This window comes from Hemicordylus capensis, chromosome 3 (genome assembly GCF_027244095.1).
Source record: "Hemicordylus capensis ecotype Gifberg chromosome 3, rHemCap1.1.pri, whole genome shotgun sequence".
Classification (NCBI taxonomy): domain Eukaryota; kingdom Metazoa; phylum Chordata; class Lepidosauria; order Squamata; family Cordylidae; genus Hemicordylus; species Hemicordylus capensis.
Genome location: NC_069659.1, coordinates 210,819,156 through 210,844,852, shown reverse-complemented (window position 1 = coordinate 210,844,852; position 25,697 = coordinate 210,819,156). Strand labels below are relative to the sequence as shown.

At 43.8% G+C, this 25,697-nt stretch overlaps 1 protein-coding gene and 1 long non-coding RNA gene across 10 annotated transcripts in view; one reads left to right on the top strand and one right to left on the bottom strand.

The window, feature by feature from the left end:
• The first annotated feature begins 952 nt into the window (after positions 1-952).
• The window catches only part of LOC128352327 (uncharacterized), a 66,267-nt gene continuing 41,522 nt past the window's right edge, over positions 953-25,697 (top strand). Inside the window, exon 1 of the long non-coding RNA XR_008320323.1 lies at positions 953-1,147. This is a non-coding gene — a long non-coding RNA (uncharacterized LOC128352327). The remainder of the gene's footprint in view (positions 1,148-25,697) is intronic.
• The window catches only part of LOC128352324 (heparan-alpha-glucosaminide N-acetyltransferase-like), a 255,724-nt gene continuing 241,061 nt past the window's right edge, over positions 11,035-25,697 (bottom strand). For all 9 annotated transcript variants that reach the window (XM_053312818.1, XM_053312819.1, XM_053312824.1 and 6 more), the window contains 3 exons: positions 24,838-24,908; positions 16,350-16,462; positions 11,035-13,082 (listed from right to left, as the gene is read on the bottom strand). In XM_053312818.1, the coding sequence (XP_053168793.1) occupies positions 12,901-13,082; positions 16,350-16,462; positions 24,838-24,908 (366 nt within the window). In that variant the 3' untranslated portion in view covers positions 11,035-12,900. The remainder of the gene's footprint in view (positions 13,083-16,349; positions 16,463-24,837; positions 24,909-25,697) is intronic.

Here is a 25,697-nt window from a genome sequence, read left to right as displayed (position 1 = left end):
TAACATAGTTGCTTTTTGCCTTCATCTTCTTCTACTACTAACGCCCACCCCACAACTGCATAGCATGGCCCACATAAGACATTAGGTCCAGGCTCTGGAATAACCTATCTGCACCACTGTGCTTAGTTACAGAACTGTTATTTTTACTGTAACAGACAGTGGCACACCTAGATGATGTTGGCACCCAGACTGCCCCTACTGTGAGCTGCCCCCCACCACCATGAGGCCCCCTGCCACTGCTGCAAACTCCCCTTGCCGCCGCTGCACTGAACCATGGCATAGGAACATAGGAACATAGGAAGCTGCCATATACTGAGTCAGACCATAGGTCCATCTCACTCAGTATTGCCTACACAGACTGGCAGCAACTTCTCCAAGGTTGCAGGCAGGAATCTCTCTCAGCTCTATCTTGGAAATGCCAGGGAAGGAACCTGGAGCCTAGATGCTCTTCCCAGAGCGGCTCCATCCCCTAAGGGGAATATCTTAAAATGCTCACACTTCTAGTCTCCCTTATACATGCAACCAGGGCATATCCTGCTTAGCTTAAGGGGACAAGTCATGCTTGCTACCACAAGACCAGCTCTCTTCCCTGTGGCTTTCCTGTAATTTTAGCCACCATGTGCATGGCTCGGGAGTGAGCCGAGCAGACCTCCCACTCACCACCCCCATGGTGGAGACAGTGGGCGGCATGTCCAGCTGGCCCAGCACCCCTTGAAAACTGTGAAGTGTGCCTGCACAGTGTGAATAGATCATCACAAGCCCGTCATGGCCCAGTGGCCACTCTACCCACTGCCACCACCATGGGGGTGGTGGGCAGCATTGTTCCCTCTAACAGGGATTTCCAGATCTTATTGACTACAACTCCCAGAATCCCCAAGCAAAAACCATTGCAGCTGGGTATTCTGGGAGTTGTAGTCAACATCTGGAATCCCTGTTAGAGGGAACACTTGTGGGCAGGAGGCCTGCTTGGCTCACCCACCACCTCCCCGGCCAGGCACGTGGTGGCTAATATTACAGAAAAGCCACGGTTCAGTGTGGTGGGGCGGTGGCAGAGCAGGGAGCAGGGTGGCAGCTGGAGCCCCCACCCAGTCATTTGGAGCCCCCCTCCGACCTTGGAGGCCACAGACTGGGGCCTCAAGGTCCAAGGGTAAGAGCGCCTCTGGTTACAGAAGCCTTTCATACACTTCAGGCATATACAACTTTCGTAAGAATCTTTGTTTTTAAACTGTTTCTCTTCACAGCTCTTACAGTTTGTCTCCTTTAAACTTATTTGTTCCCTTCCCCCTGAGTCTTTTCACTAGGCTGTAGAGCAGACACTTTTACACAGTAAACCTTCAGTTCCAACTGTTCACTTCAACAGCTGAACTCCAACTGCTTTCAAAAACAACATTTTAAACTCCCCCCCCCTCCACTAGGGGTTTCCCGGTCCTGGCTGCAGGGGTTTTTATCTGCTGGACTCTTAGTGTGGGCTTTAACCCCTTCTTGCCCAGATAACATTCCGAACTTAAACAACCATATACATTCTTTATGCATATATCAAACCTCATCTCATCACAGAAAGAGAAAGGATGATGGGGAGAGGGGAGGGGTCATGTTGGGTGTGCCCCAACAGCCTGTAAAAACTCAGGTGGAATTTAGAAATGGTTTTATGCAGACATGGACCAACCACTGAAAGGTGGGAGATGGCTTCAACACTTTGTGGTCTAGAGAGCCTAATGTATTAGCTTACAGAGGGAAAGTGGTAAACAATGAGGCCATGACAAAGACCACACAATGCAATATACAGTTGGTCTGTGACACCTCTGGATCAAAGAATGGCCAAAGGAAGAGAAGATTCAGCAACGATCTGTGAAAGTGAGAATGGTGAAAATTTGTTCAAGTGATACATCCAATTTTAAAAACCACCTCTTCTTTATGTTTTGACCTTTGAATTGATAATCCCAAATGATTATAATTTTGTAAAGATTTTTTATCCTTCATGGTTCTGAATGTCAGTTTTATATAATATATTTATTAATTATTAGATATTAATTATTATTAATTTATTAATAATAATAATAATTAATGGAATTATTGTTAGCCTATGATTTTCAGACAAATACAATGTGGTTTAGATTGTTTTCATAACTCTTATCTCATGTTTACATAACTCTTATCTCAAGAAACAGTTTGACAGGAGATACAGTAACAAACAAAAGGAAACACGTCTTCACATCGAACATAATATCTTGAATTCATTGCCACAAGATGTGGTGATGGCCACTAGCCGAAACGGCTTTCAAAGAGGATAAGATAAAATCATGGGATTTTATCTTTTGATAACCACTATTATTATCCTCTGTTGATAACCACTGATAGCTCTGATAACCACGTGATAGCTCTGTGAAGCCTCCAGAGGGATGCCATGGGTTGTGGTGATGGCCACCAGCTTGGATGGCTTTAAAAGGGTCTTAAACAAATTCATGGTGGACAGGTCTATCAATGGCTACTAGTCTGGTGGCTGTGGGCCAGCTCCAGCCTCAGAGGCACAATGCTTCCAGTTGCAGGGGGAGCAACAGCAGAAGAGAGGGCATGCCCTTACCTCTTGCCTGTGGGCTTCTTCGAGGCATCTGGTGGGCCACTGTGTGAAACAGGATGCTGGATTAGATGGGCCCTGTGCCTATTCCAGCAGGGCTGTTCTTATGTTCTTATGAGGCAGTATATATCTGAATACTAGTGGCTGGAACGCAACAGCAGGAGAGGCATCTGGTTGGCTACTATGAGAAGCAGAATGTTGGACTAGATGGATTTTTGGTCTGATCCAGCAGGGCTGGTTTTATGATGGAAAGTCCAACTGAAACTCTACTGGCATGATGTGATCAGGATACTTCAGAACAGCCAAAAGTCTGGCCCCTGTGTTTTGAACAACTCAAGCTCCCAGATGCTTTTCATGAAATGCATTACAGTGATTCAGCCTGGACATAACAAGGGCATAACTGCCTTGCAAAACTGTAGCTCTAAGTGATATGTGCAACATGCCCCCCAGATCTGCATGACTACTGAATTGATGTTGGTCCCATGGCGTCCTGCATCATCTCTCCTTCCTTTTTTTACAGCCATTCCTTCCATTCAATGCAGCAGGAATAAGTCCTGTTTCACAACAAACCCAGCCAGACTAAACTGTGCTTGCCATAGATAGCAGCTCAGCATGCTCATATGTGGACATGGAGCAATAGACACAAGTGCTTGACTGTGTTCATTTCTGTCTACAAGCTACATCCGATTTATACTGATCGACCAAATGCAATGACCTTTTTAAAATTCATGACTAACATTTGGACTTTTATATATAAGAATAAGGGAAGCAGACTCAAATGCTTCCCTTCCAACAAGCACTTTTGGGTTATTTGAATTAGAGAGAAGCACAATGAGTAGAATAAGTGAATTTATGGTTGAAGGTGCCCATTTATTAATACACAGAAAATGTATTGTGTTGCAACATATACAATGCAATAAGAATGGCTTCACCCTCAAGGAGCATCTTAGGTGGGGAGTTGTTTTTTATAGAATTTAACAAAATAGTGCATAGGCTTTTGTATACCACTGGTTGGTTAGTTTGGGGTTTGTTTGTTGGATAACTGATAAATCCTAAAACATTCAATATAATTAGAACCACACGTGGGCCCTGGTTTTCTTGTAAATCAAACATCAGGGTTGGGAGAAAAAATATCAATCAATCAATCAATCAATCTTTATTACAGTCTCAGACCAGCATAAGGAGAAAAAATATTAAACATATTATACAAGCATGGACTCACAACAAAATATTGCAGTATATCCCTGGTGTGTAGTGGCTAGAGTGCTGGACTAGGACCGGGGAGACCCGAGTTCAAATCCCCATTCAGCCATAAAACTAGCTGGGTGACTCTGGGCCAGTCACTTCTCTCTCAGCCTAGCCTACTTCACAGGGTTGTTGTGCCGGACCACGCCTACGTGGTTCCATGCACACCACTACAGAATAGAAAAAAAGAAATAGAAAAAAATAACAAAATACAAAGATCTACAAATTGAAATTGAAAGGCTGTGGCAGAAAAAGACCAAAATAATCCCAGTAGTAATTGGCGCCCTAGGTGCAATTCCAAAACAACTTGAAGAGCACCTCAACACCATAGGGGCCACAGAAATCACCATCAGCCAATTACAAAAAGCAACTTTACTGGGAACAGCCTATATTCTGCGACGATATCTATAATAATAACAGCAACAACATTGTCAATAAAATCCAGCCATCCCAGGTCCTTGGGAAGGACTTGATGTCTGGATAAAATAAACCTGTCAATAACACCTGTCTGACTGTGTAAACAACATCAACAAGTCAATAACACCTGTCTGACTATGTAAACAAGAAATAATAATAATAATAATCCCCCAGCGAGGAATTCTGCAGGAAGTGGAATTGCTGTTTGAATTTTAATAACTGTCTTCATTCTATGCCCCTTGATTGATTGGCCTGACTCAAATTCAAACAATGTCCCTTTTTATCAATGTCTTGTCTGCCCAGCAAAGTGCAGGAACTGAACAACTCAGTGGCTAGTGATATGCAATGGCAAAAAGCAGAGACCACTGCAGAAAGCTAATAAGAAATCTGGCAGAATGTGATAAGTGCCAGTTTCAAATGATGAATTATTGACACTTTCTGGCCCTTGATCACTTCTTCACAATTAAAATAGGAAATTGCAATTCAAATTCAAATGCTTAACCAATCTTCTATGTAAATACGGTCTGTGAAGGTCACATAATCAGTCACGGAGGGTGGAGAATGTGTACAATTTGCTACCAAGATATTTGAAAGATCAACTTCTCCCACGTATGCCCGTCTTTCCACTGCATTTGTCATTGGAGGTCATCATCTGTGTCCTGTTGCCATTGGTGACACAGTTGGTTGAGAGGTGGGATATCACCCATTCTGTTGAACTCCCTTCTGCATGTGGCATTATTGGTTTCCACTTTAATGGTTTGAGGTGAGCTGTCAAGATTTTTTTTTTAAATTTCACCAAGCATTTAGTCTGATTTGAGATTTTAATCTCCTGCTGCTATAATGATGTTAACTGGCTTTAGCTTTTAATTGGTTTTCTATCATTCTTCTGTGTTGTTTTATTATGCTGTGTAATTTTAAATTGCATTGCTAGGCATCTTGGGGGATTTAATGGGGCTGAAAGGCAGGATTACACACACACACACACACACACACACACACAGCCCTAGTCCACTGGTCTTCAGCTGGTGGACTCGGACTCAAGTGCACCACAGCTTGACCTAAAGTGCGTAATATCAGGTACACCACAAATATTTGCTTTTTAAAAAGAGCAGAAAGACCAGGAAGAGAGAAGGAGAAAGGGGGTGAAGATATAGCTACACTATATAAAGATATACGAATTCTAAATTAGTTTAACTGTCATTGCTGCCCTCCACCCCAGATCCCTGGAATTATAGCACAAGCATGAAAAATTATGTTACAGATTTTACCATCCCTGCCCCACAGAACAACAACATTCTTCCGGGGAAAGGAATGAGGCGGGGGTGGGTGGGCAGGGTTGAGCCTACGTTCCCCCCCAGACAATCTGTGTGCTCCTCTTCAGTGTGCGGGCCTGCACCCACACAATCTGCACTGCTTCAAGCAGCATGGATCTCTGGAGGCTGGGAAAATGAGTCCCAGCCTCTGGGAATCCCAAGATGCACCACACCTGGGGTTGAGGGAATGCTTGTAACCTCTAAACATGGTTAAGTGCCAGGGTAAAATGTTGGCTAGTGGAGGCAGAGGTGTCGCGTTTGGGAGCAATCCTAGCATTCCACATGTCCAGCCCAACCCAGGCTGGGCTGCCCTAGCCTGGGTTGGGCATAGCCTGCTTGTGTCCATAGCCAGGGGCAGAGCGACTATTGGGTGAACGGGTTCAAAGAACCCAGGTCACCGGCAATCAGGGGCCGCACTTTGCAGCCCCGGCACGCCCCCTGCATCTGATGTCAGATGCGGGGGGTACTGGTTTAACTCCTGAGAGGGGGCCGCGCGGCCTCCGTTTGGGACTTAAATGGCCGCTGCATTCACGGCGCCGCCAGGAGCAGCTCTTCCCTGCCTTTAAGACAGGCAGCGCCAGCCCCAGTCTTGCTCTTGAAGGGGATGTGCAGCCCCTTCTGGAATTAAATGGCCAGCGCTGCAAATGCAGCGCTGGCCAGACTCAGACTCCCGAATGGAGCCATGCAGCTCTGTTCGGGAGTCAGGACACACTCCTCCATCTGACATCAGATGCTGGAGGTGGGGTAAATGGGGTCGCCACCGCAGCCGGACACGGGCCACTGGTGGTCAGGTTCCACGCTTGTGCATAGCCTCTTTATGTTTTTATATGTTGCTTGGTCTGGGGGTTAGTGAGGTAAGCATGGCAACTGTTGCTAGGTACTGGGATTGACAGGGAGAGTTCCAGGGATCTCAGAACCCAGCAAGTGGAGTCAATCAGTTGGAAGTTAACTGCCAGAGAATAAGCTGGCAGAAAGGAACTCAGACTGTAACTGTGTTTTAAACTGTGTGTTTCTTGGCAAGGATCAACTTTTGTTTCATTTCTTTTTCTTTGTGAAAGAATAAATCTTCTTCAATTTTGAAATATTTGGACTTTCTCTATTGGAGTAACACCCCATTCCTAAAGCACTCACCTGCTATCAAGGTCAATAGCTATTATAACAGAGGACTATGGGAAAGAAATGGTGGCAGCAGAACCTTCATAGGGAGAGGAGGAGAAACAGCAACGTATGTGCTAAGGAAAGTGTGTTACATATTGCATGTTGGGGTAAAGGAAGTTTAAGATTACTGCTTAGACAAATAATTTATACATTCTATGAAAGGTCTGACTAGTCACTGCAGGAATTATTACCAAACTGAAGTAGTTGGTCACCGTTACAACCTGACACCAACTGCTATCAGAGAGTATCAACTTTCTAAAAATTATACTAAACACAAGGCTGCTGCCAAAAACAACAGGCCCACGTTTTCTTCTCTCTCCCTCATAATTTCTAGGGATACTCAATGTGTGACATATTATCACGCCATGTAGGCATTTGGCAGGCTACTACTGGAAATAGACACCACCATGTGTTCAATTTGTGGCCTTGGGCACATAACTTCTTTAATATTCTAAGTCCCAAACCCTAAATCCAATTACATTATGATTGCTGCTATGCAGGTTTAGAGATGGTTTTTCTTTTTAAAAAAAGAAACAAAACTCATGGACAATAGACAGACAATAGATCAGACAATATCTGTCTAATGTATTTTATACCAGTAAGATCAACAGTAAGTAGCCATGATAACTTTGTGAACCTCCAGAATCGTTATAATGCTGCATGCCACAGGAGGACCTGAAATCTACAGCAAGACCTGACTCTAAGCCCTTGAGAAGGATGAGGTCATGCTAGATAGAAAATTGCACAGAAATGAGACCATGTACAGGGAGAGGAGAGCTGGTCTTGTGGTAGCAAGCATGACTTGTCCCCATAGCTAAGCAGGGTCTGCCCTGGTTGCATATGAATGGGAGACTTGATGTGTGAGCACTGCAAGATATTCCCCTCAGGGGATGAAGCCAGAAGGTTTCAAGTTCCCTCCCTGTCTTCTTCAAGATAGGGCTGAGAGAGATTCCTGCCTGCAACCCTGGAGAAGCCGCTGCCAGTCTGTGAAGACAATACTGAGCTAGATAAACCAATGGTCTGACTCAGTATATGGCAGCTTCCTATGTTCCTATAAAACAATGGTTTTCCAACTATGTTCCAGGGAGTACTGGTGTTCCCCTGAAACCTTTTAGAGTTTACCCAGTGAGAAGATCAGTAATGGCAATGAGCTTCTGAGAAAGACTACTTGAGCATCACTACTGGTCTTCACTTACAATGTGCTACCAATGGGCAATTCTTGGATCGTGTTGAATGAGACTCAACAGGCAAAGTTGATTTTATGTCCCATAACTAATCCTAGAATCCTTTGCAATGCACAGTGGTTCCATGGCAGACATTCAGGAGTTCATGAGTAGGCAGGTTGATATGGAAGCATCCCCTGAAAGCTTGAAAAGCAGTTATAAAAGCAAATGTAGTTCTTAGAAAATTCCATTAATTTCTGTAATTAACATCTGTTCTAACATAATATTACAATAAGAGTAAAGCTTCAACAGCAAGTTTCTAAACAAATGTTTGTATTAATAGGGTTGCTGCTAAGAGAAAAGTTAACTTGGTGGTGCATGTTTTGAGGCTTAACCTGTAATAAAAGAGCATTACTCAAGGGTCATAGTTAGTGATGACATTCTGGAGATCCCACAATGATCAGAGACTCATTACTCCCCACTGTTCAGCTTAAATACAGATTGATGACAACATTAAAATTAAATTAATCCCACAGAGTGCCATAACCCAGACCTATGCAAGGCACTTGATAAGACCCTGTGGATTGTTTCAGCATTGGCTGGGAAGAAGAATGAAGTCCATACAAATGATGGAGATGAATGTAGTGCTGTGATGCTAGCAGTACTTTACTGAGAAGCAGAGTAAGAACTCGGCAAAAGGTGCATGGTACAAAGAACTGCCTCATGGCGCAATGGGGAAATGACTTGATTAGCAAGTCAGAGGTTGCCGGTTCGAATTCCCTCTTGTATGTTTCCCAGACTACTGGAAACACCTATATGGGGCAGCAGCAATATAGAAAAGATGCTGAAAAGCGTAATCTCATACTGCGCAGGCAATGGCAATGGTAAACCCCTCCTGTATTCTACCAAATAAAACCACAGGGCTTGCCAGGCATCACCAGGAGTCGACATCGACGTGATGGCACACTTTGCCTTTACCTTACAAAGAACTGCAGTGGGTTAAGTTACTGGTTTATTGCTAGGGATGGAGAACAATGGTGGTTGTTGGATATGGAATATCATTATAGGGAACAGTGGATGGAGAAAATCAATAAGAATAAAAATCCCTACCATGGGTACAAGATACATGGGTTCCAGATCTTCTAGGACCACTAATTCTGACATCACTAGAACGTACATGTGGGACATTACAGCACAAAGCTATATTAGCATTTGAGTTATTATCAGAATCCTAATCTGGAGGTGAGAGATCTGGAGGCATCCACTGGCAATGCAACAAGAACATAGCTACAGAATTCTGACTGATGAGGAAAAGAGAGAGGTGACAGTGTGCAATACTTATGTTAATCTTCTTTTGAGGCCTTCAGCACATATAACTTGAGAACTGGGGAAAGTGTAACAATATCTCTTGCTTCAAACAGCATCTACTGGGTATGGGGAGGAACTGAATCACCATTTGAATTGCTTGCTTGCTTATTTACTTACTTACTTACTTACTTATTACATTTATATCCTGCTCTTCCTCCAAGCAGCCCAGAGTGGTGTACTGCATACTTAAGTTTCTCCTCACAACAACCCTGTGAAGTAAGTTAGGCTGAGAGAGAAGTGACTGGCCTAGAGTCACCCAGCAAGTATCATGGCTGAATAGGGTTTTGAACTCAGGTCTTCCCGGTCCTAGTCCAGTACTCTAACCACAACACCACGTTGGCTCATAGCTAATGGTGCAATGGGGAAGCAACCTGCCTAGAGAGCAGGAGGCTGTTGGTTCGAATCCCCACTGGTGTGTTTCCCAGAATATGGGAAACCCCTATATCAGCAGCAGCAATATAGGAAGGTGCTGAAAGGCATCAAACAAACAAACAAACAAACAAATAACCCCATACTGCGTGGGAGATGGCAATGGTAAACCACTCCTGTATTCTACCAAGAAAACTACATGGCTCTGTGGTCACCAGGAGTCGACACCGACTTGGCGGCACAACCAACTTTCCAGTAGGTTTATGAGATCACATGGCATACTGTGTGTGTCCATCCATGTGTGTGTCGCAACACCAGGACCAAGATGAACCAAATTGGGTACAGTTGTAGGGACACATAGGGACACCTCAACGGTGTAGTTTGTGATGATGTCATACAGCCTGGTCCACGATGGCGGACACATAAACTTTAGAGGCGTATGTGGGCTAACTTGTGAACCACCTAACCGATTTGAACCAAATTTGCTACAGCTGTAAGGACACATAGGGATACCGTAATGGTGTGGTGTGTGATGATGTCATCCACCCCAATTCAAGATGGTGGTTGTGTGAATGTCTAAGGCACAAGCTGGCTAATTTGTGGACTGTCTAACCTATTTGAACCAAATTGGGTACAGTTGAAGTGAGTGACACACAGGGACACCTCAATGGCATAGTTTGTGAGGTTGTCATCCACACCAATTCAAGATGGCGGATGTGTAAACTTTTGAGGTGCAAGTGGGCTAACTTGTGAACTGCAAATTTGTGAAAAAATTGTGAAAAGCAAATTTGCTGAAGCTGTAGGGACACATAGTGATGCCCAAATGGCATGGTGTGTGATGATGTCATCTACCCCAATCCAAGATGGTGGATATGTGAACATTTGAGGTGCAAGTGGGCTAACTTGTGGACTAACTGATTTGAACCAAATTAGGTACAGCTGTAGTGAGTAACACACAGGGACACCTCTGTGGTCTAGTCTGCGATGATGTAATCCACCCTGATTCAAGATAGTGGAACCATAAACTTTTGAGGTGTAAGTAAGCTAATTTATGGACAACTAACGGATTTGAACCAAATTTGCTACAGCTGTATGGACACACAGGGATGCCCCAATGGTGTAGTTTGTGATGATGTCATCCACCCTGAACCAAGATGATGGATGTATGAACTTTTGAGGCGCAAGCGCACTAACTTGAGGACTGTCTAATCGATTTGAACCAAATTTGGTACAGTTGTAGTGAGTGATACACAGGGACACCTCAATGCTGTAGTATGTAATGATGTCATCTGCCCCGATCCAAAATGGCGGATGCATGAATGTTTGAGGTGCAAGAGATCTAACTTGTGGACCAAATCTAACTTTATAGACCAATATATTTAAACCAAATATAGTCCAGTTGCAGAAAGGAAAGTAGGCGAATTAGTTCTTATTAGAACAACTTGTTTATTTTCTATCCTTGAACCAATAGATTTGTCACTCGTGATTAAAAGAAAAATGCAGAACGAACTTTTAGAACCATCCAAGCATTTGTTTGTTTGTTTTTCATAACTGTTTAGGCATATAAGTCACAGATCATATTGTCACACATTCAATACATAAAAGACAGTAAATCAAACTTCAAAAGCAGACAGTTTAAATCCATGACAAAATCTCATGCTGGACATTTTCCATGGGCATAGCCTGATTCTAGTAATTAAGATAAAGATTTCAGTTCTGATAGAATTTGTCTTTATTATGGATCTTCCCTTCCCAAAAATATTTATAACATGGTACTCCAAGTCTGATGTTCCCATAGGTCAACTGATGGTAGCTGATTCTGCTTCCAAGCTTTTAAACAGTAATATCCTAGTCACAGTCACATTGGAGACCAATATTTTGTGTATTCATTATTTTCAGTTTCTATTAATTATCCCAAAAGCACAACACAAGGGTCTAGAGCAACATCATAATTAATTATTTTAACACATCAAGTATTCTTTGACATATGAGCACTCCCACCAGATATGACAGAACATACCAGCAGCAATACATCTCCAGCACAACCCAGATATCTGACCATGCATTCTTTGCAGCTTAACTAGAACACAATATCATCTGTAGCACAATTAAACAAATGTTCTCTTGAACTAGTTTCCAAAAAATATTTAACAGATTTTGTACAGAGAGATCTCCATTGTTTGCTTGTAATATTGACCCTCTCTCCTATTTTTCTCTGACACTAGAGGTTAAGCCATCTATTTCCATTAATATTTTATAGACCTTGGACAAAAGCTTTTTATGGTTTTTAGAAATTAATCTCTTTTCAAAAAGATGTCAAGGGTCTATAGATATCATGCATCCTAAAAGCCTCCTGAAAATAATGTCTAAGCTGAAAGTACTGAAATAATGGAAGTTGATCATTTGGAACGTTTTGATCAGCTATACAAATGACAAAATTGTATCAAGTATAATGTAATGTAAAAAAATTGTATCTTGTATAAAGTCTATACAGATAGTAAAATTGTTCTGACTTAAGTACTAAAGTTCTTGAGATTCCTGGACATTCAAAACCTGGGCCAGGAAAACAGATGAAGCAAGTAGGTCTTGCTTATATTTATGCCATATTTGCAGAGCTGTATACCGTATTCCTTTAGAGTCTGACAATGCTGCTTATTTTTTCCTAGCCATAATATCACAACTCAAGAGCAAGTCCCTGAAAGGCTCTTAAACCACTGGATCATCAGGGCAGTTAAAATTGTAGCATGATAATATTCTGTAATACAGTAAAAAGAATTCCCCACTGGGTAACATGCTGTTGCATCTCTTCTGAGATGCAAGATATATTCAAAACAAATTCCAATGTAATGTTTCTACAGAATAGCTACTGCACCAAAACACAATGGGTGTGCTCATGTGATACTGCTTTGCCAGTATATTTTCTTCTCAAACTTGCTCTTCAATACCCTATAAGCTGAGGCTGGATTCCTTGCTAAGAGATTAATTAAGAGACAAAGAGCTGCTATGGCTCCATGGTTCTCCTTCTTAACTTCCTTGTAATGTCTAAAACAAGCAAAATTTGCTCTCACTGCATATCACTAGGAGACAGGGCAGAGAGATGCACAACATGATGATGTTGCATCATGTGTCGTGTTACAAAAAAGAGAGGGAGAAGAGACACAGAGTGGCAACAGCTCTATGTCTCTTGTAATGTCTACAGTGCTCCTCAAATTTTGAGATCAAATCTTGTCAATTACCATAATTGCATTACATGGGGATAAAAAATTGCAGTGTTGGCCTACATCCAGCACAGTCATATTTTAAAGAACACCTTCTTTCTGTAGAGGAGATAAGCGATAAATACCCAGAGCGATGTGCCGAACAGATCCTGAAAGAGGAGCTCTGCATGGGAGGTTGGAACTTTCATTTCCCAAGTGAAAGGGAAGTAACTGCCCAGAAGCATGACTCCAACGTAGATGAAGATTGAATTCATTCCTGTATATGCATGGAAAATATAAAACAATTCGGGATGTACTCGCATGATGTAGCATGAATATCATTGTGTCACATTTTACATATTAAAAATCATGGTGCTATACCTTTTAAGGATAGCTTATGATGGTGCCCAAACACTTTTATATGGGTGATGAATCATGATCATCCTACTTGTGAGGCCATACACCTGCCTTTTCTCCTTTTTCTTAGCCCAGATGTTAAGGATGGAATTCCTAAAGGCGTATCAGTTTGCCACCTCCTCATCAGACCTGAACTGTACTATTCACAGAGGTATCTATCTTAGTCCATTGTAACAAAAATAGGCAAGAGTGGCAGACTATTTCCACTGTCAAACAACTGTAAGAGCTGTTTGACAGTGGCCTTGCACAGTGGTGGGCTCTCCTTCACAGGGACTTTTAAACACAGCAGGCTTTACCAAGAGTTTATGGGGAGGCTTTACTGTGAACCCGAAGTTGTCCCCCCAAAATGACACAAATAGTGGATTATTTTACCCTGGATATAAATCAGGCTACACTAACGTGCAGTGAAAAACCTGAATTGTGTGTGAACTTCTCTTTGATAACTCGCAGGGACTTCGGGGTAAATCTGGCTGATATGTGAATGCGCCCCCTCCATTCCAGGGGAGATCCGAGTTAAAGTGCTTTTAAAGTCCAGTATGAAAAACTTCCTGGAGGTTTTCAAACAGAGGCTGCACAGCCATCTGGCAGAGATGCTATAGCAGATTCCTACACTGAGCAGGTTCAACCTGGTTTGAGGGGCTCTGGTTGTAAAGGGGAATCTGGTGAGGATTCCCCTTTAATCAAGGATTCCCCTTGAACCTCCAGGCAGGTTCATGCACAGAACCTAAAACTGGGCCAGTGGTGGCCCCTGCTGCTGGGGGGGAGGAGCACTGGCGAGATTTAGAGCCGCTGCCACTGGTAAGGTGCCCTCTCCCCCCCCCATCTGCCCTTAGAATCTTTTTAGAGGAAGGATTCCCCCTTTGCTTTTAGAGGAAAGATTCCCCTTTGCTCCCTCACCAGACTCCCCTTGACTAGCAGAGCCCCTCAAACTGGTTCTGGTTTAAACCAGTTCAACCGAACAGACTGGACTGCCGGCCAGTTCAACCAAACTGGCATGTGGACCAGCAGTTTAGCTTGAATCTGGTTCCAGTTGGAACCGAACTGTCAAAACCGGATCCATGCATACCCCTACTTCCGACTCTAAAATCCTGTGATTCTATGAGCCAATGGCACGTTAAAGACTTTTTGTTTATCTTCAAGGTACTGCAAAATGACCTGAGTTATTAGGTTAGGGTAAGGTTATGAATCCGAAAAGAGACTTTTCAGTGAGCTGATCCATCTGACTGAGCTTCCCCTGCTCAGTTGCTGCAGGGTGACCACAGTCTGCTCTCTTTCCCCATATTCTGTAGCATGCAGTCAGATTTAGAGCAGCTTAGGGGACAGTCAGTCAACGGTCGTCTGAGTGGGCACCTTAAAGCAAACATCCTGGTTCTCACAGAGGTGATGGACTTGTGTCTGAATGATACTATTTCAGACTGCAGGTGGGGCATACATGACGGAATCTTCTGCCATATAAAAAGTGCGCTGGCATTTTATGTCCCTGTACATGGGTTTCCTTTCATGTTTTTATTTTTTTAATAATAATAATGTACATGAGAGTCAAAATGCACCCAATACGTAGATTTGACATCTTGAGACCTGGAAGAAGGGGATGAAATTTGAAGAATGGCATCCTTCAACTCATACTTGACTATATATATATATATATATATATAAACATCTTTCACACCTCTGCCGAAGGCAAAATAGTTACATAATGGGGACCATGTTTTATGAGGAATGTTGAGGTGTCAGAAAATAAAGACTGTCCCTGATAATCAAGGACAGTTGGATATGCTCTAGCGAGAGTACAAATGGAAAGGAAACTGATCAAGAGAACCTGAATATTCTTATAGCCAATCTCATATTGGGCAATACAGAGTTAAGTAGCATTATGGGGACTGATGAGAGCAAAAGTCTAACTGCTTGGAGACCTGAGTTATGACCTAGTATAGACATCAGCCATTTGGTGGTACAGCTTCATAAATTACAAGGCAGTATTCCTGAACAAACACATAATTAAGTAGAGACTGTCAAGTGGCTCCAGAGGAAGTCTTAAGCCTGAGCAACATACAGAATGATTTATCCCTGGCTTCTCCCAGGTACAGTCACTCCACTCTCAGAGTAGCATCAGTTGTTCATGTCAATAAGCACTTAAATGCATCACAGAGCAGCCTTTTCATGTGTTTGGACTGATGTTATGCAATCCTTAGACAAGGAGGTGAGGGTCTGTGCACCAAGCATCATGATCATTAATTAGGTTATTAGTCACTTTGCTGCTCCTCTGCAAAATGCACATGAAGCAACTTGCAGTAAGCTATTAAAATCTAATACTTAAGAACAGGCCCACATGAAAGCAATGTATAAACAGATCCTTAATAAGCCATTAAAATACATAATGGTGACAAAACAGAAATTTTAAAAAAGCACTGTGAGGTTAAAAAGCAAAGCATCATTAGCAGTCAGGGAAGCTCTGATGTCTTCACCTGCTGGCAAAAGGAAAGGAGTGAGGCAGGAAGTAGGATACACATTCCAGAGGCTAAGCAATAATGCTGCACCAACAACCCTGCCCCATGCTGTTGGGTACCCCAGATGTGGTTGGTCTACAATTGCTGGAGATGATGAAAGTTGTTGTCAATCAACATCTGGGGACCCGCCCATGGATAGGAACATCTGCTCTAGCTGTTCCTTGAGCTGGGGACTCTAGTAAAACAGGACAATAAAATCAAATAAATACTTCAGTATTAGAGAAGGCATTCCATTTGTCCTTTTGGAAACGCCAAAGGAACAAAAACAAGAGAACTCTTCCTCAACAGCCCTTTGCAGACGTTGGATCTGTGCAGACTTGTATAGGCTCATAGGCTCTGTATGTGTGGATCTCTACCTTTTTTTTTTTTTTTTTTTTGCATGGTACAGATCACACATTGGGGTGAAGATGCAAAAAGCCCATGCATCTGAGACAGAACCTCAAGTGCATGGAAGTGAGGAATAGAATAGGGGCAGGGCAAGTGACTGCAATTCCAAATCCCACCCACACATGTACATGTCGACACAGATTCAGTGTTTCTACAGAGATACTGTCAGAAGCTTGCCTTGCAGTTACTATTTCAGCCAATGGTCACAATAAATCATAGCTCCATTATCTTACCTGGAAAAATGAAAGGCTGGCCTCCCCACCAGTTTTTCACATCAACAACATAGAACATGATTCCCAGCAAGACAAAAGCGAAGCAGCTCAGTGTAGTGACAAAGGACAAAGACCTAGCAAACACAGAAAACAACCAAAGAGACATCAGCCTTAACTAGAGTGAAACTCAACTGACTATAATGGAATGGAGACAACATGGGAAGAGGGAAGAACTTTTTAATTTTAACCATTCTTTAATTTTCAATTTTTGGACTTTAGTTCTTCTTAAATATTTTGCCTGGTGATTGTAAGACTCCTTGTGGCCCAATTTATTTATTTTGGTTGAATAAAGGTAAAGTGTGCCATCAGGTTGGTTTTCTTTTGGTAGAATACAGGAGGAGTTTACCATTGCCTCCTCCTGTGTAGTATGAGATGATGCTTTTCAGTATATCCCTATATCGCTGAATAGCCACCTAGAAATTCATGCATTATTCCTGCACCAATGAAGGCACGAGGGCAAGGCATAAATTGGAAGAAAAGGGCCACAACTTTATTAAACAAACAACATTGCAAGGGGATTGGTGCTCCATCGCTCTATAGTGCAGGATCTGCTCTTGAAGAAAGGTTCAGCTGTGAGCCCCCTAGCCTGAATTTTGACAGGTGATTATACTCTGGCTTTGAGCAGCCTCACCGCCCTAAGGCTGATCACTGCTCTTCTTAGCAAATCCAATAAGAATCAAGGTATCTGTAGAAAGCATCATCCTCTCCCCAAGCCATGCAGCCTTTAATGTTGGCGATGCCACCTTCTACCTCAGTAGAGAAGCCCCAGCCATGACTCATTGAGCCATGAAATCTCTAGGGAATCACTAGAACTCCTTATACTGCCAAACATTTGTCTGCTGACCTAGGCATCCACAGCTCTGCCTCAATGGCTGGTTACCTCCATTCACCCAGTTTGCCTCAACCAATCAACCGCCCCCCCCACTCACCATATGCTTGCTTCCAGGGTGGGTGGAGCAAATCTGCCCCACTCAGGCAAGATGAGTCGCCTCCAGTGTTAGTGTGTGTGTGTGTGTGTGTGAGAGAGAGAGAGAGAGAGAGAGAGAGAGAGAGTGTTTCAAGATTTGAAACGGAATCTTGGCATTTTATCATATTAATATAAGTAGTTTGAAAAGACATTCATGCAACAGGAATATTATTTTCTTCTAGTTCCTTTCAATAGAATTTAGTTCCCTTCAGAATCTAGTTCCCTTCAATAGAATTTAAGAGGCTGGAATACCTAGGAGGACCAGAGTCCTCTATAGACACCCTGTGGATGACAATACAAGTCCTGAAAGGAAATGTGCTACTGTGGACATTCTATTGCCCTCTGGAACAAAATGCTGACAATGACTGGGAACTGTAGAAGGAAATCACAGAGGCGCCAAGGAGAGACAGGGCAGTTATAATGGGTGACCTCAATTACACAAACATGGAGGCTATTCACATGCACCTGCAAAAATGGGCTAAGGGAGCCCAGTCCGGTTTTGCACATGTGTATGAAACACTGGCAACCCCGCCTATTTAAACACCCAGTAAAATGAGGTTAAGGGAGCGAGTGCTCCTGTAAGCCAATTTTTTTGCTTGTGTGTCAGCTGCAGCTTCTAGCAGCTGTGTTTGGCACACTTGGAGAGGGGAGGGTAGATTCCCATAATTCACCACACACATGCGTGGTGCATTATTGGAGCTCGGGGGGGTGGGACGATGCACGGTCATGCATCCCGGCACTCCAACCCTCGGAGCTGCTGGGAGAGCCACTGCTTGTCTGGGTGGACAATCCACACACCCAGGAAAGGGGAGACGATTGTCTGTGGAGAAGGTAGGTTTAAACCACCTTCCCGGCAGCCTGTCTGTGAGTCCTTCTCAGAGCTCATGAGAAGAGGCTCATAGACTGAGTAAATTTACAGGTAATGACAAAGAGGTCCAATTTCTAGATACACAGAATGACTGTGCCCTAGAACAGTTGGTCAGGGGATCAACCAGAAAGAAGTTGACCCTGGAGTTAATCCTGAGCTGTACCCAGGACCTTGCGTGTGATGTCATTGTCACAGACCCTTTAAGGAACAGTGACCATCGTGTGGTTAAATTCAGCATACATGCGGGGAGAGAATCACCAAAGAAGTCTAACACAGAATTTCAGAAGAGGAAACTTCTCTAAAATGAGGAGTATGGTGAAAACTGAAATAGAAAATCAGGAGAGTAACTTCGCTTCATAATGCATGGAGTTTACTTAAAACCACAATACTAGAAGCCCAGTTAGAATGTATACCAAAAAGGAGGAAAGGTATCACTAAGTCCAGGAGGCTGCCAGCATGGCTAACAGGTCAAGTCAAGGAAGCCATAAAGGGGAAGAAGACTTCCTTCCAAAACTGGAAGGCCTGTCCAAGTGAAGAAAACAGAAAGGAACACAAACTCTGACAAAAGAAATGCAAGTGACAATAAGGGAGACAAAAAGAGAGTTTGAGGAACATTTAGATAAAAGCATCAAGGCGAATAACAAAAACTTCTTTAAATACAGCGGAAGCAGGAAACCTGCCAGGGAGGAAGTTAGACAATGAGGGAATGAAAAGGATTATTAAGGAGCATATGGAGGTTGCAGAGAAGCTAAAGAAGTTCTTTGCTCTGTACTAGAGGAATGGAAAATAGCAAATTTAAAACCAATTTTCAAAAAGGGATCAAGGGGCGATCTGAGAAATTATAGGCCAGTGAGCTTAACGTCCGTTCCAGGCAAATTGATGGAAAGCATCCTCAAGGATAAAATTGTAAAGCACACAGAAAAACAGGCCCTGCTGAGGGAGAACCAGCATGGCTTCTGCAAGGATAAATCTTGCCTCACAAACCTTTTGGAGTTCTCTGAGAGTGTCAACAGGTGTGTGGATAAAGGTTATTCAGTTGACATCATATACCTGGACTTCCAAAAAGCTTTCAACAAAGTTCTTCATCAAAGACTCTTGAAAAAACCTAGCAGTCATGAGATAAGGGGACAGGTTCATGTGTGGATTGGTAACTGGTGGAAGGACAGAAAACAGAGGGTAGGTATAATGGAGAGTTTTCACAATGGAGGAAGGTAGGAAGTGGGGTCCCCCAGGGAACTGTACTGGGACTAGGGATGTGCCCGAACCGTTTAGGAGGCCATGCTGGAGGCCTCCGAACCGGTCCGGTTTCGAGCCGGTCCGGTGGTTCAGCACGGAGGGGGGTTGTAGCTTTAAGGGCGGGGGGGTGGTACTTACCCCCCCGCCACTCTTCAACCTCCGGCGCTGTGTTTTTTGATAAAGATTCTGGGGTGGCAGCGTTCCTCCCTGCCGCCCCGCCCCCATCATTAGCCTGCCAGTGCCGAAGTCAGTAACATGCATGCACCCGTTCCACCGCGTGTGCCCACCCACCGCCGCGCGCGCTCCGCAGACGTCAGACATTGACATGTGATGTCTGCGGAGCGCGCGGGCGGCGGCGGGTGTGCACGCGCGGCGGAACGGGCACATGCGTGTTACTGACTTCGGCACTGGCAGGCTAACGACGGGGGCAGGGGCGGCAGGGAGGAACGCTGCCACCCCAGAATCTTTATCAAAAAACACAGCGCCGGAGGGCGAAGAGCGGCGGGGGGGGGGGGTAAGTACCACCCTCCGCCCTTAAAGCTACAACCCCACCCCCCGTGCCAGATCGGACCGGTTCGGAGCCTTGCACATCCCTAACTGGGACCAGTGCTTTTTAATTTTTTCATAAATGGTCTAGAAGTAGAGGTAAGCAGCAAGGTGGCCAGATTTGCAGATGACACCAAACTCTTTTGGGCAGTGAAATCCAAAACAGATTGTGTAAGGAGGGCCAAAAGGATCTTTCCAAACTGGGTGACTGGATGACAAAATGGCAAATGCAGTTCAATGTTGGCAAGTGTAAAGTGATGCACACTGGGGTGAAAAACCCCTAATTCAAGTATATGCTGATGGGATCTTTGCTGTCGGTGACTGACCAGGAGAGGAATCTTGGGGTCATAGTGGACAACTTGTTGAAAGTTTTGACTCAATGTGCAGCAGCTGTGAAAAAGACCAATTCCATGCTAGGGATCATTAGGAAGGGGATTGAAAATAAAACTGCTAATATTATAATGCCCTTACACAAAACTATGGTGCGGCCACACCTGGAGTACTGCGTACAGTTCTGGTCACCATACCTAAAGAAGGACCTTGTAAAACTGGAAAAGGTGCAGAAGAGGGCAACCAAGATGATCAGGGGCCTAGAGCATCTTTCTTATGAGGCAAGGCTACAACATCTGGGGCTATTTAGTTTAGAAAAAAGACAGCAGCAGGGAGACATGATAGAGGTCTATAAAATCATGCATGTTGTCCAAAAGGTTGATAGATAGAAATTTCTCTCTCACACACATGATCCAAGATTCATCCCATGAAATTGATTGCCAAGAAATTTAGGACCAACAAAGGGAAGTACTTTTTCACATAACGCATAATCAACTTGTGGAATTCTCTGCCACAAGATGTAATGACAGCCAACAACCTGGATGGCTTTAAGAGGGGTTTGGATAACTTCATGGAGGAGAGGTCTATCAATGGTTACTAGTCTGAGTGCTATAGGCCACCTTCAGCCTCAGAGGCAGGATGCCTCTGAGTGCCAGTTGCAGAGGAGTAACAGCAGGGGCAAGGGCATGCCCTCAACTCCTGCCTGTAGGCTTCCAGCAGCATCTGGTGGGCCCCTGTGTGAAATGGGATGCTGGACTAGATGGGCCTTGGGCCTGATCCAGCAGGGTTATTCTTATGTCCTAATGGTAGCTGGTGAGTGTGGCACGGGGGCACAGCGGTGAGAGGTACCTTTAAAAGTCTTTACTGGCAATACTGACTGCACCTGCAAGCCATGGGAAGCAGTGGTGCACTGCCTGGCATCCTGTCCCGTGGCTGACCCACCTACAGCACTCACCTGGCCTCTGTGCATGCACAGCAGCCATTTGTGTGGTCAACATGGTGTTGCTGACCACACAAATGGCTGCCATGCATGCACAGAGATCAGGTGAATGCCGTAAGTAGGGCAGCCACTGTGCGGGATGCCGGGCAGTGTGCCACTGCTTCCTGCAGCTTGCGGGTGCTGGCAATATCATCAGTAAGGATTTCTAAACGTACCTTTCACTGACACCCTCACCAGCTGCCACTAGTTCCCTTCCAGTTTTACTTGTGAGCAGTGTCCTCGCTAACTTTTTCATCTGTGTACGGAATTAGACTTGTTCTGGGCGGCAGTATCAAGGCAGTGTGCGCGCATGTCCATTCAGAGTGGGGCCTTCCTGGTTCAACCTGAGCAGGATCTAGAATTAACTGAGCGGACATCAAAACACTTGTGAGCGTGCACATGTGCACAAGCCTTAGAGGGAACACTGCTTTTGAGCTACCCAGAGAACAACTGTTATGAGATGGCCAAAAAATAAAAGTTATTGTTATTAGTGTGAAGTGTTATCCTGTGATGTGTGAAGAGGTAATAACAACAGATTAAGAATGCAGTATAAAAGACATATCTTTAAAAACTGTTGTCTGTCTCCAGCCTAAGATTGGTAAGGCACTAAATGGCCAAAATCCTTTAAATATTTCCAGGTCATGTCCATCTCTGCATATGTCTCATTAGAATCAGCTGATACAGTTTCGTGATCTGGCTGCCAATGCATAACACAAACAACTGAAGCAGTTTCAGTTCAGTACAGCCACCCACTTGCTTGCTGTAACGAGATACTGTTATTCTAAGCGTTAAGGTCCATCCTACATGAAATTGTTCGTGTCCTTCCTTAGACCCAGTCAGCAAAGCTGCTAATTTGCATACTGCAAAAGCTGTAAGTAGCTATTGATTTTTCACTTTTCTTTTAAAACCGTCAAGTGCTTCATCCAAGCGTTTCATCTCCTCTGATAAGCACCATAAAAAGGGCTGGAGATAATGGGCAGACTCATTTGAACCCCTGTAGGTGTTCAAAACTAGTTAACTCTCCATTAAGAATCACGGCATTCTCAGACTTTCTGGAAAACACGTAAGAGGTTCTGTGTCTTAAATATAATTCCCTTGCGCTTATTTAAAAGGAGAAGAAAAACCAAAGACAATTGTAAACTAAGATATCAAGTAACACAAGTTTTTTTTAATTTTAAAAAAGTATTTGTAAGTTGTGCTCGCTTTGGCAGCACATATACTAGTATTTGTAAGTTAATGTCATTATGCAGATGTTCATGAGAGGAGCATAATTGCATCATATCTTTCCATCATAAAAGAAAATATGTTGTGCTTGGTTTCTGTTATGTGTGACTTTAAACCCACTTTGTGCATGATTAGCAAGAGCAGCATGGTTGCTGCCATCCTGTATTCCTGGTAATGCATGCAATGTCTGCCTCCACCATTTGGGTGAATTGCATAGTTATATACCACACTAGTTATACCCCTTGCAAAAGGACCACACAATCCCCCCTACAACAACCACGTGGACAGAAGTGTTTGACCCCCCCATGGAGGAGGGGTGGTTCAATTGCCTTCCCTAACCTAACGGGAGGTTAAGCTGGCCTCAGAGTTTTATAGCCACTAGGAGTGAAGGGTTACTACTCTGTTTGTTCCCTTCACAGGACTTCTCTTGTCCTGTTCCCCCAGGGCTTAGGAGGAATCACAGGGCTCTTACCAATAGAAGCCCTCCTCCTGGTCTGGCCCCTCATCATTGGCCAACCCTCCTTTATATAGTCCCTGACAGTTGGGGCAACTCTCGTGAGATCTCAGTACCAGGTGAGATCTCGGAGCAAACTCCCATGAGGAAACCCCCAAGTCTTGTGAGAGTTTGCCATTCTGTGCTGGAATCTTATTTGCTCCCTGCAGGGGACAGTCAGATCGGACACAGGTGGCTGCCTTAGCGCCACGCTCCCCTGCATGGCCAGGCACAGCTGGAAACCGCTGTTTGGTGAGAGCTCGTCCCAATCAGCTCCTGCTCGCCCAGAGCTCCCCATCCCCACCCAGAGATACCCTGACAAGAAGTTAACATATATTACAGGGAATCAGCTTTTACATTATTTTGCTATGTAAGCCACTTTGATAACTTTAAAAAATAATAACAATAATCGTAATAGCAGTTGTCGTCGTCATCGCCAACACAATGCACACTGTTATGGAGCCAAAACACTGCACCCCGGGGCTGCTGCGGGCTTAAAGCAGTGGTTGTGGAAGCACCATTTCCAGAAGTTTCCCCTTCTGTGACAATGTGGAAATGCTGCTTCAGCAACCGATCCCGGGTGCAGCTTAGGCTGCTTCAAAACAGTGTCCCGGCTGCCTTTGAGGTCCACAAAAGATCCAGGGTGCAGAGTTGCAGCTCCACAATGCTGTGTTCATGTTGGCCAATAATTATTATTACTATAAACAGAGGCATATGACATGATAGATGAAAAGGGGGTGGAACTGTGATCATGGAGGGTGGGGCAATATATTAGCAAAAGTTCCGTGATTTCTTTTCCCTTTGGGAGGAGAATTGGCAGTGGAGAAGTGGGGGGGGGGGAGTCAAGCCCACCCCCATGTACTACTTTACTGAACCAGAATTCCTGAAGCTGCTTTTTCGGCAGGAAAGTCAATTGTCAGGGGTTTTTTGTTGCATGTGTTTGTGTGGAATGTGTGTTCAGGCCCACAAACTTGTTCATATGTGTGTGGTTATTACTTGTTGACTGTAGTATCAAGAATTGACTTCCATGTTTGAACGAACCATCACTGATCAAACACCTCAAATAGAACTTGCCATATCTATTTTAGTGGAGCTAGTTCTCACATTCAGCAGCCAGTCCTGATCAAATGATGGGAGATCACGTGATGTGCATCAGCAAATGTAAATCAGCCTTGCATCACGCCAGAGGTTGGTTCTCATGATCAAAACAATGTATTTATTTATTTTTATATTTATATTCCGCTCTTCCTCTAAGGAGCCCAGAGCGGGGTACATAGTTATGTTTCTCCTCACAACAATCCTGTGAGGTAGGTTAACAATGTTGGAGAGCCAGTAAATCCAAGATTCTTGTGTTGCACGTGCTCCGTGGAGAATCTCATGCGAATCTGGAAAAAGTCAGTGATTTCCAGTTGGCAGCACTCCAATCTGACATTCATCTGCGATCAGTAATCTTGTATGTGAATTTCGACTGTCAATTCCAGGTGAGTGATTGCCAACTTTCTCCAGGTTCTCATGACACGCTCCATGGGAATGTGCACGCTATGAGAATCTTGGATTTACCAGTTACCCAACATCATTTTTGATCGTAAGAACCAACCCTAAGAAAATGCAAAGCTTATGAGGGAACTTCCAACAGCAAACTGGCAGTGGAGTACTAGAGCCAACCAGGGTGAACATGTGAACTAGGTAATATCTGTGGTTGAATGAAGCATCTTCCATCTTATTCTTGGCACGATGACAGCTCTGTGCAGATTTTACTGTGACTTACATAAATCAAACTTATAAGGTAGATTTGAAAGCACTTACCAGAGATTTTTATTGATGGGAATGAATCCTTCATTTTGTGTACATTTGGATAGGATGGCAGAGATAATCCCCTTAAGAAGAAGAAAAATCAGAGCACAGGTCAATAACAAGTGAGAAGAAAGGACATATCACAGAATCACATCACAGAAAATGGGGGAGAAAGGAAGGGGGAGGAACAGATTCTGTGCCAAGTTCTAAGTGTTTCCATTGATTAACTAATCAAAAGATGCACTGCAGAACAAGGAGAGAAGCCCAGTAGTATAGGAGAGTTTAACTTGGAAATGTGATTTTTTTTTAACTTCCTAAGATTTACATAAACACCTTTTCTTGAAATTGTATCAGCCTGAGCTCATGAAACACAGTGATGCAAGAGAAGCTATCAGTTGAGGCAGGAGAGATTGGTCGCAGATATTGACAAAAGACAGGGTGATGGCATGCAATCTTAATATCACTTAGCATCGTTATGGATAAGACGATTGTGTGCCAATCTCATAACTATGCTGGGTTCTTATTGTATAACTTTGCTATACTAATCAGCAATGCTGGTCCCTGGACCAAATCTGGTTTTAGATTATTGGTTTAGAGTGGAATTGTTTCTGTAAGTTGCACTGAGCATTTTATGTAAATACAATAGATAAATACAGTAAACAAAACTTGGATCTGCCCTGTGCCTGACTATACCCCTCCTGCCCCATTGCCAATTTCAAAGCCAAAGTTGAAAGATGGTTATGCCAGGGCAGCCTCTACTCAGCAATGAGGCAGGGACTGGCCTACCTCATTCCACTCCTTTTCTCAAAGAGGTCTCAAGCAAGACTAGTTACTGATCACAGCTTTACTATCACAGCTCCGTTGGGTGTTTT